Source organism: Rhinolophus ferrumequinum, chromosome 12 (genome assembly GCF_004115265.2).
Source record: "Rhinolophus ferrumequinum isolate MPI-CBG mRhiFer1 chromosome 12, mRhiFer1_v1.p, whole genome shotgun sequence".
Lineage (NCBI taxonomy): Eukaryota > Metazoa > Chordata > Mammalia > Chiroptera > Rhinolophidae > Rhinolophus > Rhinolophus ferrumequinum.
This window is the reverse complement of record NC_046295.1, coordinates 72,726,038-72,745,520: the sequence shown is the minus strand read 5'-3', so window position 1 is coordinate 72,745,520 and position 19,483 is coordinate 72,726,038. Positions and strand designations below refer to the sequence as shown.

The 19,483-nt window shown below is 40.2% G+C and overlaps 1 protein-coding gene across 1 annotated transcript; it reads right to left on the bottom strand.

Annotated features, from left to right (window-relative positions):
* Positions 1 to 7,641: 7,641 nt before the first annotated feature.
* On the bottom strand, positions 7,642 to 17,314 carry LOC117031565 (olfactory receptor 1J4-like). Its single transcript, XM_033122044.1, has 2 exons — positions 16,818 to 17,314; positions 7,642 to 8,596 (listed from the first exon to the last, which is right to left on the bottom strand). Exons 1-2 carry the CDS (start codon positions 17,312 to 17,314, stop codon positions 7,642 to 7,644), a joined length of 1,452 nt encoding a protein of 483 aa, XP_032977935.1.
* Between the last annotated feature and the right edge of the window lie 2,169 nt (positions 17,315 to 19,483).

The window sequence follows — 19,483 nt, the reverse complement described above, 5'->3', positions numbered from 1 at the left end:
GCGGCCCTGTGTCTGCTGGGGATGAAAGGACAGTGAAAAAAGCACAATCAACAACCGTTGAGCCTAGGAGCTGTCCTGTCTGAGGTAACATTGCTTTCAATCAATAAATTATGCAAAGGTCTCTAGTGAAGAACTCAGTGTGTTGTGTTCAGTGGAGCTCCGGCAATTGAAATTGAGTTAGTTTTGTTTCCTGGGCCCAAAGCTTGATGCCTTTGACGAGGGTATGGGACTATTCTAGGGATTACAGGCAGGACATCACCGAGCAGCCAGCCAGCTTATTCCACATCTCCCCAAGGCTCGGGGTTATTGTGAGAATCATTGGACAGTGGTGATTGCAGCGTCCCTGTCCTTAGGAACTAGTAATGAGAAGTGATATAAGCAAGAGCACAGAGAGGTGCTGAGCTCCGGTGTAGACACACACACACACACACACACACACACACACACCTGTTCCCGAGGAACGATGTCTAGTTCTGCTGTGAATCTTATGCTGAAGTCATCAAGCCTCTGGGAGTGTGGCCTTGTTTCTCATCTTCACTGTAGACACCCGGATACCAGAGTTAGCCAACAAGGTCTGTGGTCCTCATCCTCTCACTGACATCAGTAAAAAGCCAAGAGTTGGAGCTTACTCTTCTCATCCACCACCTTCAGAAATGGAGAAGTGAAGACTCCACTCTACCCCTAGGGAAAGGACCCAAGGGTACAGGGAGCCAAACTCTAGGTTAGAGACGTGCATTAAACATGTAATAATTGCTCAGTGTACTTCTCGCTCCCTCCAAGACAGATGCCCTAGAGCAGTAGTCCCTCACTTTAGAGTTCAGCAGAATCACCTGGAGAGCTTGTTAAAGATGCAGATCACAGCTCTACCGCCAGAGATGCTCCTTCATGAGACCTGGGACCAGGTATCTCCGAGGCAGATGGTTCTGAGGGCTCACTCTGAGGAAACACTGTCCTTTGGAAGAACGTCAGGGTGGGTGCCCTAGGAGTGCATCCCAAAGGAGATGCGGAAAGACGTCCTACTGGCCCTTCCCTACCAGATTTATGTTTCCCCTAGTTGGGTCATAGCTTGAGATGTGAAGAGCGGTTTTTCTCCCTAGGGGTATTCCTTTTTGGTTTTGTGCTCATAAAATTAATTCTGCTTCATGATGAAAATCCAAATAATGTAGACATGAAAACAAAGGATAAAGTCAAAGTACTTCACCCTTCCCTCAGTTATTATTTTTTTAAAAATATTGGGGTGACAATTGTTAGTGAAATTACATAGATTTCAGGTGTACAATTCTGTATTAAATCATGTATAAATCCCACCCCTCAGTTACTTTTATCCTTTTAAAATCGTTTTTTATACATAAAATTTTATGTTTAAATCAACAGGATTTATTCTATGTTTATTTTATAGCCTTCAGTTTCTATAATAATTTATTATAATAATATTAGCATTCCTATTTTTATGCATAGCATTATATAGAATACATACAATATCAATATTTTGATCTGCTTTAAAGTTTTAGTCAATCTTATTGAATTGACAAAGAGATTCACTGTGAAACTTTGTAAAGATTTTACTATGCCTCGATCCTTCTGTCAGTAATCTGGTCGAGGTAACTTCAAAAGCATGTCCAAAAGGATCAATGTTTTTATTAGATTCTGATGTACAAAAGAATGCAATAGTTAGACATTTCACCCCCCACAAAGTGATAACTTCCGTCCCCCAATCTATTGCCCCTCTGATATTTATATATCTATTACAATTCTTTTGACTCTATTCTCTATGCTTATACTCTATATCCAGTGACTACATGTATATTAAATTAAGTTGACTTACACTATTATTCAGCTTCAGCTTTAGGGGTACAGTGCAGTGGGTCAAGCATCTAAACCATCCGTTACGTGGTCTCCCTAATAAGACAAGTGCCCATCTGACACCTTACAAAATCTTTACAACATTATTGATTATATTCCCCAAACTGTCTTTCATTTCCCCTCGGCAATATTGTAGTTACCATTTATGCTGTCTGATCCCTTCCCCTTCTCCCTTACCCCCAGCCCCCTCCCTTCTCACAACTATCACTTTTCCCTCTATATCTCTGACTATTTCTGTTTACTTTAAAAGCATCAATTGTAATGGACTCCATTCTTAGTATCTGAGTGCCAGTGTCTTCCTCCTTTAAAAAGACAAGAACGTAACTTTGAAAACACATGAAGAGTAGAGGTCCAAGTGGAAACATGTGGAAAGCGAGACCACAAAGCCAGATTGTTTTCATTTACTCGTAGCCTAAGTCAAAACCTATGGAATGAAATAAATGAGTCATAAAGGAAATTAGATATAGTAATATTTGAAAGCTACATCAAATAGGAAACTCCTTCAAATGTTTTGATTTCAGTCTTCACACCCCAAAGAGATAGAATTAGGGCACAACCATAGCCTGATTGTCACTCTACATGTTGGTTATATACTAATCAGTTTTATATTTATAAAGTTGGGCAAACATATTGCACTTTGCATAGGGGAGATACAAATAAGAGATGAAAAGATGGGAATAAAAACTTGATGACCATAATAACAATAATATGGATTGGATTCCAGACAAACGCTATCTTACGGGCTACGTCAAGAAACATGGCAAGTCAAAGGAGGACTTTTAGACAAGTGTGACTTCATATAACAAAATAGTTTAATATCCTGTCAGGAACTCAAGTGTCCCTTTGTGGATGTACAGATATTCTGATATCAACAAGTGCTTTATAACAAATTTACATTTTTGGGCATCATGTGTGAAACAATTGTTAGTCAAAATAGTATAATATGTTTTTGAGTGACATTATCAAAATTACAAGTCGCACTGAAATCACACAGGACTTAATGGAAACAGAAGCCACCAATGGATGTAGAATATAATTCTTTCAAAGCTTTGCCTTCATTTTCATTGAACTAAATAGTGCCAGGTGATGATACAAAGCATGATATGTAGTATCTGATATATCTACGTTATTTATGAAAGAGAAAAGAAAGTCAGAGAAGAACCTCTGGTATCAGAGATTGAAAAAAAGGAATTTACTGCAACCAGAATTAATCTGAAAATATCAACAGGAACCACAGACTTCTCCATTGCTAAAATAAGTTCAGCATTCTCTTGCTTCACTCTACACACTCGCAGAATTCATGTAAGGTGTTATAAATGTGCCTCCCATGATCTCCATGATGTAATTTCTTACACCAGTTTCTTCAAAGCACAGTTCACAGATCTGAGAGCCAGCATCACGTGGTAGCATCGTTCGTGCCAAGTTTGGGGTCCCATCCCAGAACTACTGAATGGAATCCATGGTGGTAGACTCCAAGAATCTGTGTTTTGATAAGTTCTCTGAAAACTCTTGTGCACAATGAAGTTTCAGAAGCTTTGCTTCATTCTTCACCAGGCAAGACAGATGTCCATGAAGGATAGTCAGTACTGAAACAGGAGTGGCATTTGTGGGAAAGCAATTACGTGTTAAGAGAGTATCCACTATAATTTGGTTGTATTTACAAAGGAGGCCAGTATGAAGCATGTTTTCATAATGATTGTGTATGGGGGTGAAGACATATCAACCACACAGTGTCGGCAAAGGGGGGTGGGAGGGGACCCCTGGGCAGTCTTGGTCTCCTCTAGGACCTTCATCTTCAGAGCTGTTTTGACATTTTATACCATGGGGAGAGAGTCATACATTTCCTGTTACTTAATTGACAAGTAGTTTGGATTCTTTGATTTCAATAGATACAAGAAGATGAAAAAGAAAGCCCATTAAAGACTGCATAAGCGAGTGTACTGAAATAATATAGCTAATTCTTTAGATTCTGAGGTGTGTTAAAGCCTGAGATTATAATCCCAAAGTGTAAGAGTTTCCTAAATCTCCTAAATAAGAGATAACCTGATGAAGAACCATTTCCCTGTAAAGCTTTTCCTGACACCCAGGCAGCATTAACTACTAATAAATCCTCCATGGTGCTACTACCATTTATTATAATTATGTCATTGTCTCCAAGCCTCAGTTTCCTCAACTGAGAAATACAGATCACAACAGTATATGCTTCATAGGATTATTATGAGGATTAAAAGAGATGATACAGGTAAAGCTCTTAATATAGTGCCTAATACACAGTAATCATGCAGAAGCCTGCTGATTATTAGGAGTAGATATTAGAGCACTTTTGACTACTCATACATACTTTACAGTTCACCTGTCTCTAAAGACCTAGAATGTTCCCTTCTTTAGCATGGATTTGCAGTCTTTATCCAGCTCTGTCTGACCAGGGCTAGGTACACTGATGTCTGACAGAGGTTAGGTGACTTGTTAACTGGCTATTCAACAACAGAATTTATAGTATAAGGAAAGTCTCACTGTTTTTCTGGTATAATTCCAACTTTTTTACCTTAGTGACAAAAATTAGAATCTATGTATGCTTGAGTTCCCTCCTGATTTCATTTATAGCTTCTTCCTCAAAAAAGTGTCTTGGAATCTAAGATAATAATCAATATAAAACTTGCAGTGTTTTTTGTTTTTCCTTCAAAGGCTAAGTGATTCTAATTCTTTAGTATGTCTTCTCATCCACGTTTAATGTGACAAAATAATATCATTTTTTACTTGTTAAATTCACATGTCAGACTTGAAACTTGATATATATATGTAATATATACACTTTACTTATATATAATTTATGAACATATATACAATATGTATAATATATAGAAAAAATATATATATGTACATTTAAAATCCAGAGCTAAAATATAAATGCTGAAGCTCCTGGTTCTGTAATGTTATGATTCCTCTCCCCTGAGAGCGGTCTGTCTATCGTTACATTTTTTTCATTGTGTTTTGTTTTGTTTTTTAAGTTTCAGCTGTACAAAACAATGTAATAGTTAGACATTTACACCCGTCACAAAGTGATAACGCCCATCCCCCAATTTACTACCTCTGTGACATCGTATATAATTATCACAATTCTATTGACTATTCCCTATGCTGCACTCCACATACCATAAATATATATAAATATATATATTTATGTATATATGTGTGTGTGTGTATATATTTGTTTATTTATTTATAAAGAATTGTTACCTTTGACATTGAGAAGGATACAAACTGGTCAATTGAAGTGTCAATGCTTAGTAACTCCCAGAAGTATTTGTAAACTATATATAGCCAACTTTGTCCTAACCCAGAGAGACGCTTCATTGGGGAAGGTCATGAGCCAGTCCTGGCATGACTGAGGGGAAATACCCCAAATAAAGCACATACTTCCAAAGCGATTTCCAGAAGTTCTGTATACCACGTGCAAATGTTGTATGCAAATCAACATGGCACCTACCAGTTGGCTTTCGGCTGTCCACAACCAGGGAAAGCCAATCTAGCACATTAGGTAGTGATAAAAACAATTCACAGTAGGCAGGAGGGCTTGACATTTCTTGAGAAAACTCCACTCAGAGGAATGTCACCAACCCGTGGCTGAAAATAGGAATGAATGTGCTGCGTTTTTCGAGGATGGACCAGACAGGGCTAGGCTCGTGCTCAGGGATCCATACAACAGAACTGCAGTGCAGAGAAACTGAGCCAGGTACTCATGGGTGTGTAGGCCAACCAAGGCACGTTTTGTCTAGACCAGCAAGAAAGGGTCCTGCCCTATTCGGTTTTATTCAGGCTCCAGGTTGAGACTGAGCCTGCAGACAAAGTGACCTCAGGCCTGAAGCTACATTGGGTACGGTGGGAGTGGGGGCAATTTTTGTTTTTCTACATGAAAGCAGGGATTCTCAAAGGCAGCCTCATGAGCTATAGGTCAGGGGCCACTCTGAATGAACATTAAACAAGTAGTTGTAAGCCACTCCTCTCATCTGTCTGTTTGTATTTGCCCACCTACCAACTCACTCATCCATTGCTCTGTAATCGTTTGGTTCTAGTTTAAGCCAGTGAAGATGTGTTGCTGTATCCTAGGACAGCTGCTTTTCTTTGAATGTGGTTATCATCTGCATGCCAGTCTCCCACAGTCACCATAATTCAGGTGTATCTGTGCAAGTTCTGCTCCACAATTCACCCGGGATGCATAGGTAAGGAAAAACTAGTATTTTATTTTCTTCGTCATTTAATGCTAAGCCTAATTGAGCATTTGATTTATTTCAAGCAAAAATATATTAGATGTCTTATACTTTTTCAGTTTACACTGAAGAAGAAATTGAGATTCTGGGAGGTTAATTGCCTGAGGCCACACACTCTGGCAGATACAGCTTGCAATTGGGATCTAGCTTTCACAAATACTCTTAACTGCTACGTGGTGCTGAGTCTCAGAAGTTTTTGTGATCCTGTTTACCCTTAATTAAGTACAGCCTGAAGAAAGAGAACTATGTCGTCCTTCACTGGATCACAAAGAATTAGATTATTCAGGCTCGTGATACTACCTGGAGTCAGGAGTCATCTGAGAAGAAATGATTTTCAGGAAGACAGATAATGAAAATATTGAATGAGAAAGTCACAAAATTCAGTGGGGACAACGAAAGTCTCCACTATAGATGCTTTCTTTGTCTTTCTCTTTCTGTGTCTGGATTGAGCCTGTGTTTTCACTAAAACTCACACATCAGTCAGAAAGCTTCAGAGACGATTGGTCTGAGAATGAACTGCTAATGAAGGTTACAATAGTCTATAAGAGTGATCAGTGTCCCTAAACTCAGAATAAGTGTTGAGTCTATAAGAAGAGCAGCTGAACTCACAACAGTGGGTTATTTTCTGGAGCAATAAAGGGCACTATAGAGTTTCCTCTCCTGATCCACCACCATCACTACCAGCATAAACTATGAGAAGAACAATAAATGGCAGGAGAGAAAAGGAAAGGAGATACTTTACAAATTCCCAATTCTGCAACTTTTCTGTGCCAATGTCTCCCAACAATTTATAAACACTAATAAATTCCCAATGTTACCCCATTTGCCCCTCCCCCTGGCCCCTGGAAACCTCCATTCTATTCTCTGCTTCTATGAATTTGACTATTTTGGATTCCACATATCAGTGAGATCATGCAGTAGTTGTCCTTTTGAGTCTGACTTATTACACTTAGCAGAATGTACAAAGTTTCAGTTATGCCAGATGAATAAGTTCTTGAGATCTAAACTACAGCGTGATCACTGTAGTTAACATTACTGTGCTGTGTACTGATATTTGCTAAGAGGGTGGGTCTTATTTGGAATCTTCTCACCACACCCACACAAAGAAGAAAAATATAATGGTAACTCTGTGGTGGTGATAGATATATTATTAATTAGCTTGATGGTGGTGATCAAGTCACCACGCATACATATCAAAAGATCAAATTGTACACTTTAAATATATACAGTGATGTGTCAATTTTACCCCTATACACTTTTTTAAAAAAGAATTAATCATTTCCCAGGAAAAAAGGAGACATAAATTCTGCTAACTATGTAGTTTCTTAATCTACTAGATGAGAGCAATAATCAATAATATCACATCAGAATTCATAATTTATACTAAACAATTGCAAGGAGAAGAGACAATGACTAACAGAATATAATTCAAGTTGTCAAATATCACTGAGCACTTCTTCCATACTGGGCTCAAAATTAAGAGACTAGTGTCCGGTGATAAATGCATCTGTCATAAAGATGAGCGAACGTCATGACACAAGACTGTTGCTCTGTTGATGAGTTTCTCCAGGGCCCCCTTCATGTCTCTGTTCCTCAGGCTATAAATGAAAGGGTTCAGCATTGGTGTAACCACGGTGTACATCACAGAAGCAATTATGTTGTTGTCACTGGAGGTGTTGGATGAGGGGAAAAGATAGAGCCAAATAATTGTCCCATAGTACAGAGACACCACAGTGAGGTGGGAGCCACAGGTGGACAAGGCTTTGCAGATGCCCTTGGTAGATGGAACCTTCAGGATGGTGGCCCCAACGCGACCATAAGAGATCAAGATGCAGATTAGTGGGAGAGTGATGCCGGCCAAACCTAATGTGAAAATGAGTAGCTCGTTGAGGGAGGTGTCAGAGCAGGACAACTTGAGCAGGGCACCAAGGTCACAGTAGAAATGGGCGATGATGTTGTCATCACAAAAGGCCAGCTGGGCCAGGAGAAGGGTGTGGGACAGGGCACAGGCACAGGAGAGGAGCCAGGACCCGGTTACTAGTAAGATACACAGTCCCTCTCTCATGATGGTCATGTAGTGGAGGGGGTGACAGATGGCAACGTACCGATCATATGCCATTGAGGTGAGAAGGAAATTGTCCAAAGCAGCAAAAATTATGAAAAAATACATCTGTGTTACACACCCTGCATAGGGGATGGATTGGTCCTGAGTCAGCATGTCCATGAGCATCTTAGGGACGGTGACAGATGAGAAGCAGATGTCAGAGCAGGCCAAGTGGCTGAGAAAGAAGTACATGGGCGTGTGCAGGCGAGCGTCCAGCCTGATGAGCAGGATGATGAGCAGGTTCCCCAGCACCGTGGTCAGGTACATGGCCAGGAACAGGGCGAAGAACGCGCCCTGCTGCTCGGGCCGGATGGGGAGCCCCCGCAGGAGGAAGTGGGACACGCTGCTCTGGTTCTCAGGCCTCATGCGGCCCTGTGTCTGCTGGGGATGAAAGGACAGTGAAAAAAGCACAATCAACAACCGTTGAGCCTAGGAGCTGTCCTGTCTGAGGTAACATTGCTTTCATTCAAGAAATAATGCAAAGGTCTCTAGTGAAGAACTCAGTGTGTTGTGTTCAGCGGAGCTCAGGCAAACACAACTGAATTAGTAAATATTTCCTTGGTCCAAGGCTTGATTGATGCCTTTGATGAGGGTATTGGACTATTCTAGGGATTATAGGCAGGACATCACCGAGCAGCCAGGCGGCTTATTCCTCATCTCCCCAAGGCTCGGGGTTAAAGTGTGAGAGTCATTGGACAGTGATGATTGCAGTGTCCCTGTCCCTAGGAACTAGTAATGAGAAGTGATATAAGCAAGAGCACAGAGAGGTGATGACCTCCGGTGTACAAACACACACACACACACACACACACACACACACACACACACACCTGTTGCCGAAACACGATGTCTCGTTCTGCTCTGAATTCTATGCTGAAGTCATCCAGCCTCAGGGAGTGGGGACTGGTTTCTCAGCTTCTCTGTAGACACCCAGAAGCAGATTCATCCTATATGGTCTGTGGTCCTAAACTTCTCACTGACATCAGAGAGAAGCCAAGAGCCTAGAGCTTACTCTTCTCATTGCACCAACTTCAGAAATGGAGATGTTCACATTGATCTCCACTCTATCCATAGAGAAAGGACCCAAGGGGGCAGGGCTCTAGGTTAGAGAAATGTATTAAACATGTGGTAATTGCTCAGTGTACTTCCAGGTCCCTCCAAGACACATGCCCTAGGGCAGTGATCCCTCAACTTTAGAGTTCAGCAGAATCACCTGGGGAGCTTGTTAAAGATGCAGATCGCAGGTCTACCACTACAGATGCTCCTTCATGAGTCCTGGGACCAGGTATCTCCGAGGCAGATGGTTCTGAGAGCTCACTGTGAGGAAACACTGTCCTTTTTTTTTTTTTTTTTAAATTTATTTTTAATTTATTGGGGTGACAATTGTTAGTAGAATTACATAGATTTCAGTTGTGCAATTCTGTATCACATCATCCATAAATCAAACGATCCAATTAAAAAATGGGCAGAGGACTTGAAGAGACATTTTTCTGAAAAGGACATACAGATGGCAAACAGACATATGAAGAAATGCTCAACCTCACTAACCATCAGAGAAATGCAAATAAAAACCACAATGAGATACCACCTCACCCCAGTCAAAATGGCTATCATCAATAAATCAACAAACAACAAGTGCTGGCGCGGATGTGGAGAAAAGGGAACGCTTGTGCACTGTTGGTGGGATTGCAGACTGGTGCAGCCGCTATGGAAAACAGTATGGAGGTATCTCAAAATTCTGAAAATGAAACTACCTTATGATCCAGTAATTCCACTCCTAGGTATCTATCCGGAGAAATCCAGAACTTCAATTCAAAAATCTTTATGCACTCCTATGTTTATTGCAGCACTATACACAATAGCTAAGACATGGAAACAACCAAAATGCCCATCGGTAGATGACTGGATTAAGAAACTGTGGTACATTTATACAATGGAGTATTATGCAGCCATAAAGAAGAAAGAAATCTTACCATTTGCAACAACATGGATGGATCTAGAGAACATTATGTTAAGTGAAATAAGTCAGACAGAGAAAGATAAGTACCATATGATCTCACTTATTTGCGGATTCTAAAGAAAAGAATAAGTGAATGAACTAATCAGAAACAGTTTGGGAGACAATGAGGAAAAACTGAGGGTTGCTAGATGGGCGGGGGGGGTGGGGGGTGGGGGGGGAGGGTGAGGGGATTGGAGGGCAGTCGGTGACCACAGGATGGCCACGGGGTTTGAAAATTAATCTGGGGAACATAATTTGGTGGTTACCAGAGCGTAAGGGGGTTGGGGGGTGGGGGATGAGGGTGAGGGGGATCAAATGTACAGTGATGGAAGGGGAGCTGACTCTGGGTGGTGAACACACAGTGTGATTTATGGATGATGTGATACAGAATTGCACAACTGAAATCTATGTAATTCTACTAACAATTGTCACCCCAATAAATTAAAAATAAATTAAAAAAAAAAAAAATTTCAGTCAATCTCTTATTGAATGACACAGAGATTCACTGTGAAACTTTATTAAAGATTGTACTGTGCCTTGAAATTTTCTGTCACTTATCTGGTCAAGGCAACTTCAGTGTCTCCCAAAGCATCAATTGTAATGGACTCCATTGTCTTAGTATCTGCATGCCAGAGTCTTGCTCCTTTGAAAAGACAAGAACCTAACTTTGAAAACACATGAAGAGTGGAAGTCAAAGTGGAAACCTGTGGAAAGTGAGGCAACAAAGCCAGATTGTTTTCAATTACTTGTAGCCTAAGTCATTACTTACGGAATTAATAAATGATTAATAAAAGAAAGTTGATATTATAATATTCGACACATATATCAAGTATCAAACTCCTTCAAATGTTTTTATTTCAATCTTCACACCCCAAACATACTAGAATTGGGGCACCAGCACTGCCTTAATTGTCACTCTACCTGCTGGTTATGTGCTAATTATTTTTACACTTATTAAGTTGTACAAACATGTGGCACTTTGCATAGGGCAGATGCCAAAAAAGAGTAGAAAGGATGGGAGTAAAAACTTGACCACAATAACAACAATATGGATTGGATTCAAGACAAACGCTATCTTACGGGCTACGTCAAGAAACATGGCAAGTCAAATGAGGACTTTTAGACAAGGGTGACATCATATAACAAAATTGTTTGAAGTACTATAAGGAACTAAAGTGTCCCTTTGTGGAAGTACAGATATTCTGATATCAACCAGTGCTTTATTACAAATTAAATTTTTATTTTGCATCATGTGTGAAACAATTGTTAGGTAAAATAGGAAAATATGTTTTTGAGTGACATTAGCAAAATTACCAAATGCACTAAAATCCCACCAGGCTGAATGGAAACAAGAAGCCACCAATGGACAAAAGATGTAACTCTTTCAAAGCTCTGTCTTCATTTTCAATGAACTATGTAGTCTCAAGTGATGACAAAAGCATGATATGTAGTATCTGACATATCTATGTTATTTATGAAAGAGAAAAGAAAGTCAGAGAAGAACCTCTGGTATTAGAGATTGCAAAAAAGGAATTTACTGCAGCCAGAATTAATCTAAAAATGTCAACATGAACCACAGATTTCTTTATTACTAAAATAATGTAAGCATTCTCTTGCTTCACTTCTTACACTCACAGAATTCCTGTAAGGTGTTATAAATGTGCCTCCCACGACCTCCATGATGTAATTCTTTACACCAGTTTCTTCAAAGCGCAGTTCATAGATCAGTAGCACCAACATCACGTGGAGTCCCATCGTCATGCATGCAAATTTCGGGGTCCCACCCCAGAACTACTGAATCGGAATCCATGGTGGTAGACTCCAGGAATCTGTGTTTTCACAAGTTCTCCAGGAAATGTTGTGCACACTAAAGTTTCAGAAGCTGTGCTTCATTCTTCACCAGGCAAGACAGATGTCCATGAAGGATAGTCAGTATTGAAACTGGAGTGGCATTTATAGGAAAGCTATTACATGTTCAGAGAGTATCCAGTATAATTCGGTTGTATTTACAATGGAGGCCAGCATGAAGCATATTTTCATAATGATTGTGTATGGGAGTTAAGACATATCAACCACACAGTGTCGGCAAAGGGGGGTGGGAGGGGACCCCTGGCCAGTCTTGGTCTCCTCCAAGACCTTCATCTTGAGAGCTGTTTTGACATTTTATACCTTGGGCAGAGAGTCATACATTTCCTGTTACTTAAGTGACAAGTAGTTTGGATTCTTTGATTTCAATAGATACAAGAAGATGAAAAGAAAGCTTATTTAGTCTGAAAAAGAGAGTGTACTGAAAAAATATAGCTAATTCTTTAGATTCTGATGTATGTTAAAGCCTGAGATTACAATCCCAAAATATAAGACTTTTCCAAAATCTCCTGAAATAAGACATAACCCGCTGAAGAACCACCTCCCCTGTAAAGCTTTTGCTGACATCCAGGCAGCTTTAACTATTAATAAATCCTCCATTAAGCTACTACCATTTATTATAATTATGTCATTGTTTCCAAGCCTCAGTTTCCTCAAGTGAGAAATACAGATAACAAAGGTATATGCTTCATAGGACTATTATGAGGATTAAAAGAGATGATACAGGTAAAGCTCTTAATATAGTGCCTAATACACAGTAATCATGCAGAAGCATGGAGATTATTAGGAGTAGTATATTAGAGCACTTTTGACTATTCATACGTACTTTTCAGTTCACCTGTCTCTAAACTACTAGAATGTTTCCTTCTGTAGCATGGATGTCCAGTCTTTATCCAGCTCTGTCTGACCAGGGCTAGACACACTGATGTCTAACAGAGATTAGATAACTTGTTAAGTGGCTATTCAACAACAGAGTCTATAACATAAGGAAAGTCTCACTGTTTTTCTGGGATAATTCCAACCTTTCTATCCTTAATGACAAAAATTAAAATTTATGTATGTTTGAGTTCACTCCTGATTTCATTTATAGCTTCTTCCTCAAAAAAACCTCTTGGATTCTAAGATACTAATCAGTAGAACACTTGCAGGGTTTTTTCTTTCTTTTTCCTTCAAAATCTAAGTGATTCTAACTCTTTAGTATTTCCTCTCATCCACATTCTACTTATCACAAAATTAGATCACTCTTTACTCGTAAAATTAACATCAGAGTTGAAACTTGATATATGTATATATAATATATACAATTTACTTATATATAATTTATGAACATATACATAATATGTATAATATATAGAAAATATACATATGTATATATAAAATCCAGAGATAAAATATAAATACTGAAGCTCCTGATTCTGTAATGTTATGATTCGTCTCCCCTGAGAAAGGTCTTTCTATTGTTACATTTTTTTCATTGTGTTTTGTTTTCTTTTGTTTTTTAAGTTTCAGCTGTACAAAACAATGTAATAGACATTAACACCCGTCACAAAGTGATAACGCCTAGCCCCCAATTTACTACCCCTCTGACATCGTATATAATTATCACAATTCTATTGACTATTCCCTATGCTGCACTCCACAAATCATAACTATATATAAATATATATAGTTATGTATATATGTGTGTGTGTGTATTTATAAAGAATTGTTACCTTTAACATTGAAAAGGATACAAACTGGTCAATTGAAGTCTCAATGCTTAGTAGCTTCCAGAAGTATTTGCAAACTATATGTAGCAGACTGTGTCCTGACCCAGAGAGATGCTTCATTGGGGAAGGTCATGAGCCAGCCTTGGCGTGGCTGAGGGGAAATACCCCAAATATAGTACATACTTCTAAAGCAATTTCAGAAGTTCTATATATGTATGCAAATCAACATGGCACCTACCAGTTTGCTTCCGTTGTCCACAACTAAGGCAAGCAATTCTAGCAGGTTAGGTGGTGATAAAACACTTCCCATAGGCAGGAGAGCTTGACATTTCTTGAGAAAGCTCCACTCAGAGCAATGTCACCAACCCATGGCTAAAAATATGAATTACAGTGCTGTGTTTTTCTAGGATGGCCCAGACAGGGCAAAGCAGGTGCTCAGAGATCCAAACAACAAACTGCAGTGCAGAGAAATTGAGCCACGTACCAATGGTGTGTAGGCCAACCAAGGCATGCTTTGTCTAGACCACCAAGAAAGGTTCCAGCCCTATTCGGCTTTGTTCTTGCTCCAGGTTGAGACTGAGCCTGCAGACAAAGTGACTAGAGGCCTAAAGCTTCATCGGGCAGGGTAGGAGTGGAGGCGATCTTTGTCCTTCCACAATGAAAGCGGGGATTCTCAAAGGCAGCCTCATGAGCTGTAGGTCAGGGGCCACTCTGAATGAACATTAAACAAGTAGGAGTATGCCACTGCTTTTATCTGTCTGTTTGTAATCTGCCCACCTACCAACTCATTCATCTGTTGCTCTGTAGTCGTTTGGGTCTAGTTTAAGCCAGTGAAGATGTGTTACTGTATCCCAGGACAGCTGCTTTTCTTTAAATGGGGTTATCATCTGCATGCCAGTCTCCCATAGTCATCATAATTCAGGTGTATCTCTGCAAGTTCTGCTCCATAATTCACCCGGGATGCATAGGTAAAGAAAACTAGTATTTATTTTTCTTGGTCAGTTGTAATGCTAAGCCAAATTTAGCATTTCATTTATTTCAAAGCAAAAATATATTAGATGTCTTATAGTTTTTCAGTTTACACAAAAGAAGAAATTGAGGTTCAGGGAAGTTAAGTAAATCGCCTGAGGCCACACACTCTGGCAGATACAGCTTGCATTGGGATCTAGCTTTCACAAATACTTCTAACAGCTACGTGGTGATGAATCTCTGAAATGTTTGCGATCCTGTTTTTCTTTAATTAAGTACAGCCTGAAGAAAGAGAACTATGTGGTCCTTCACTGGATGACAAGGAAGTTAGATTACTCGGGGTCATGATACTACCTGGGGTCACTAAGATGAGAAGAGATGATTTTCAGGAAGACATATAATGATAATATTGAATGAGAAAGTCACAAAATTCATTGGGGCACGAAGTCTCCACTATGGATGCTTTCTTTGTCTTTCTCTTTCTGTATCTGCATTGAGCCTGTGTCTTGACTGAAATTCACAAATCAGTCAGAAATCTTCAGAGGTGATTGGTCTGAGAATGAACTGCTAATGAAGGTTAAGGTGGTCTATAAGAGTGACTAGTGTCCCTAAACCCAGAAGAAGCCTTGAGTCTATATGTAGATCAGCTGACTCACAACAGTGGATAATTTTCTGAAGCAATAAAGGGCACTATACAGTTTCCTACCTGATCCACCACCATCACCACCAGCAGAAACTATGAGAAGAACACTAATTGGGAGGTGAGAAAATGAAAGCAGATATTTTACAAATTTCTAATTCTGCAACTTTTTATGCCAGTATCTTCTAACAATTCATAAACACTAATAAATTCCCAATGTCACCTCATTGCCCCTCCCCCTGGCTCCTGGAAACCACTATTCTATTCTCGGGTTCATGAATTTGACTATTTTGGATTCCACATGTAAGTGAGATCATGCAGTAGTTGTCTTTTTGGGTCTGACTTATTTCACTTACCAGAATGTACAAAGTTTCAGTTATGCCGGATGAATAAGTTCTTGAGATCTAAAATACAGCATGATGACTGTAGTTAACAAATACTGTTCTGTATACTGTTATTTGCTAAGAGGGTGGATTCTAACTGAGGTGTTCTCACCACACACACACACACACACACACACACAAACACACACAGGAAAATAAAATGGTCACTATGTGGAGGTGATTGGATATATTATTAATTAGCTTGATTTTGGTGATCATTTCACCACGTATACATATCAAAACATCAAGTTGTACACTTTAAATATATAGTGTTTATATGTCAATTTTACCCCAAAAACCTGTTTTTCAAAAGAACTAATCATTTACCAGGAAAAAAAGGAGACATAAATTGTACTAACTGTAGTTTCTTAATGTAATAGACAAGAGCAATAAAGAATAATATCATTTCAGAACTCATATTTTATACTAAAAATTACAAGGAGAAGAGAGAATGACTGTAACAGAATATAATTCAAGTTATCAAATTCACTGAGCACTTATTCCATACTGGGCACAAAATTAAGATGCTAGTGTCTGGTGATAAACGCGTGTGTCATAAAGATGAGCGAACGTCATGACACAAGACTGTTGCTCTGTGGATGAGTTTCTCCAGGGCCCCCTTCATGTCTCTGTTCCTCAGGCTATAAATGAAAGGGTTCAGCATTGGAGTGACCACTGTGTACATCACAGAAGCAATTATGTTGTTGTCACTGGAGGTGTTGGATGAAGGTAAAAAATAGACCCAAATAATTGTCCCATAGTACAGAGACACCACAGTGAGGTGGGAGCCACAGGTGGACAAGGCTTTGCAGATGCCCTTGGCAGATGGAACCTTCAGGATGGTGGCCCCAATGCGGCCATAAGAGATCAAGATGCATATTAGTGGGAGAGTGATGCTGGCCAATCCTAATGTGAAAATGAGCAGCTCGTTGAGGGAGATGTCGGAGCAGGACAACTTGACAAGGACACCAAGGTCACAGAAGAAATGGGGGATGGTGTTGTCATCACAAAAGGACAGCTGGGCAAAGAGAAGGGTGTGGGACATGGCACTGGCACAGGAGAGGAGCCAGGACCCGGTTACTAGTAAGATACACAGTCCCTCTCTCATGATGGTCATGTAGTGGAGGGGGTGACAGATGGCAACGAATCGATCATATGCCATTGAGGTGAGAAGGAAATTGTCCAAAGCAGTAAAAACTATGAAAAAATACATCTGCGTTACACACCCTGCATAGGGGATGGATTGGTCCTGAGTCTGCATGTTCACGAGCATCTTAGGGACGGTGACAGATGAGAAGCAGATGTCAGAGCAGGCCAAGTGGCTGAGGAAGAAGTACATGGGCGTGTGCAGGCGAGCGTCCAGCCTGATGAGCAGGATAAGGAGCAGGTTCCCCAGCACCGTGGTCAGGTACATGGCCAGGAACAGGGCGAAGAACGCGCCCTGCTGCTCGGGCCAGATGGGGAGCCCCCGCAGGAGGAAGTGGGACACGCTGCTTTGGTTCTCAGGCCTCATGCGGCCCTGTGTGTGCTGGGGATGAAAGGACAGTGAAAAAAGCACAATCAACAACTGTTGAGCCTAGGAGCTGTCCTGTCTGAGGTAACATTGCTTTCACTCAATTAATAATGCAAAGATCTCTAGTGAAGAACTCAGTGTGATGTGTTCAGTGGAGCTCAGGCAAACACAACTGAGTTAGTAAATATTTTCTTGGCCCGAGACTTGATGCCTTTGACAATGGTATTGGACTATTCTAGGGATTACAGGCAGGACATCACCGAGTAGCCAGGCGACTTATTCCTCATCTCCCCAAGGCTCGGGGTTAAAGTGTGAGAGTCATTGGACAGTGGTGATTGCATTGTCCCTGTCCTTAGGAACCAGTAATGAGAAGTGATTTCAGCAAGAGCCCAGAGAGGTGATGAGCTCCGGTGTATACACACACACACACACACACACACACACACACACACACACACACACCTGTTTCCGAGGAAGGATGTCTAGTGCTGCTCTGAACATTATGCTGAAGTCATCTAGCCTCGGGGAGAGGGGACTGGTTTCCCAGCTTCTCTGTAGAGCACCCAGACACCAGATTCATCCTACAAGGTGTGTGGTACAAACCTCACTGATATCAGAGAGAAAGCCAAGAGCCTGGAGGTTACTCTTCTCATCCACCACCTTCAGAAATGGAGATGTGAAGACTCCACTCTACCCCTAGGGAAAGGACCCAAGGGGACAGGTCGCCAAAATCTAGGTTAGAGACATGCATTAAACATGTATTAATTGCTCACTGTACTTCTCGCTCCCTCCAAGACAGGTGCCCTAGGGCAGTGGTCCCTCACTTTAGAGTTCAGCAGAATCACCTGGGGACCTTGTTAAAGATGCAGATCGCAGCTCTACCGCCAGAGATGCTCCTTCACGAGACCTGGGACCAGGTATCTCTGTGGCAGACGGTTCTGAGGGCTCACTCTGAGGAAACACTGTCCTTTGGAAGAACGTCAGGGTGGATGCTCTAGGAGTGCATCCCAAAGGAGATGGGGAAAGACGTCCTACTGGCCCTTCCCTACCAGATTTCTGTTTCCCCCAGTTGGGTCATAGCTTGAGATTGAAGAACAATTTTTCTCCCCAGTGGGTATTTCTCATTGGTTTTGTGCTTATAAAATTAATTCTGCTTTGTGATGGAGATGTGAAGATGTCGATGTGAAAACAAAGGATAATGTCAAAGGACGTCACCCTTCCATTACTTGTTTTTATCCTCCTAAAATGGTTTTTTATCATAAAATTTTATGTTTACATTAATGGGATTTCGTTTATATAGTATTTCATAGCCTTCTTTTTGTATAATAATTTATTACAATATTTGCATTCCTACTTCTATGTGTACCAATTTTATAGAATACATACAATATCCAACAAAACTTAAAAGTTTTGGTCAATCTCATTGAATGGACCCAAAAATTCACTCTGAATCTTTATTTAAAAATATACTACTCCTTAAACTCTTCTGTCAGTTATCTGATCAAGGCAACTTCAGTATCTCCAAAAGCATCGATTTTGATGGACTCCATTGTCTTAGTATCTGCGTGCCAGTGTCTTGCTCCTTTAAAAAGAGAAGAACCTAACTTTGAAAATACATGAAGAGTGGAAGTCAAAGTGGAAACCTGTGGCAAGCAAGGCAACAAAGCCAGATTGTTTTCAATTACTTGTAGCCTAAGTCCTAACTTACTGAATGAAATAAATGAGTAATAAAATAAAATTGATATAATATTTGACACATGTATCAAATATCACTCCTTCAGATGTTTTGATTTCAATATTCACACCCCAAACAGACTAGAATTTGGGCAATACCACCGCCTGAAATGTCACTCTACTTGCTGGTTACCTACTAATTAGTTTTATATTTATAAAGTTGGGCAAATATATTACATTTTGCATATGGCAGACACACAAAAAAAAAGAGATGAAAAGATGGGGGTGAAAACTTGACCATAATAACAACAATATGGATTGGATTCAAGACAGATACTGTCTTACGGGCTATGTGAAGAAACATGGCAAGTCAAATGATGACTTTTAGACAAGAGTGACATCATATAACAAAATCATTTAATGTACTATGAGGAACTCAAGTGTCCCTTTGTGGATGTACAGATACTCTCATATCAACCAGTGCTTTATAACAAA

Excerpts from the sequence above, each read along its gene's own strand:
- LOC117031565 (XM_033122044.1), bottom strand. The coding sequence starts at position 17,314 with ATGAGGCCTGAGAACCAAAGCAGCGTGTCCCACTTCCTCCTGCGGGGG. Across the intron at positions 8,597-16,817 it reads ACCCTTCTCTTTGCCCAGCT|GCCTGAGAACCAGAGCAGCG; the intron begins GTCCTTTTGTGA and ends GGGCCGCATGAG.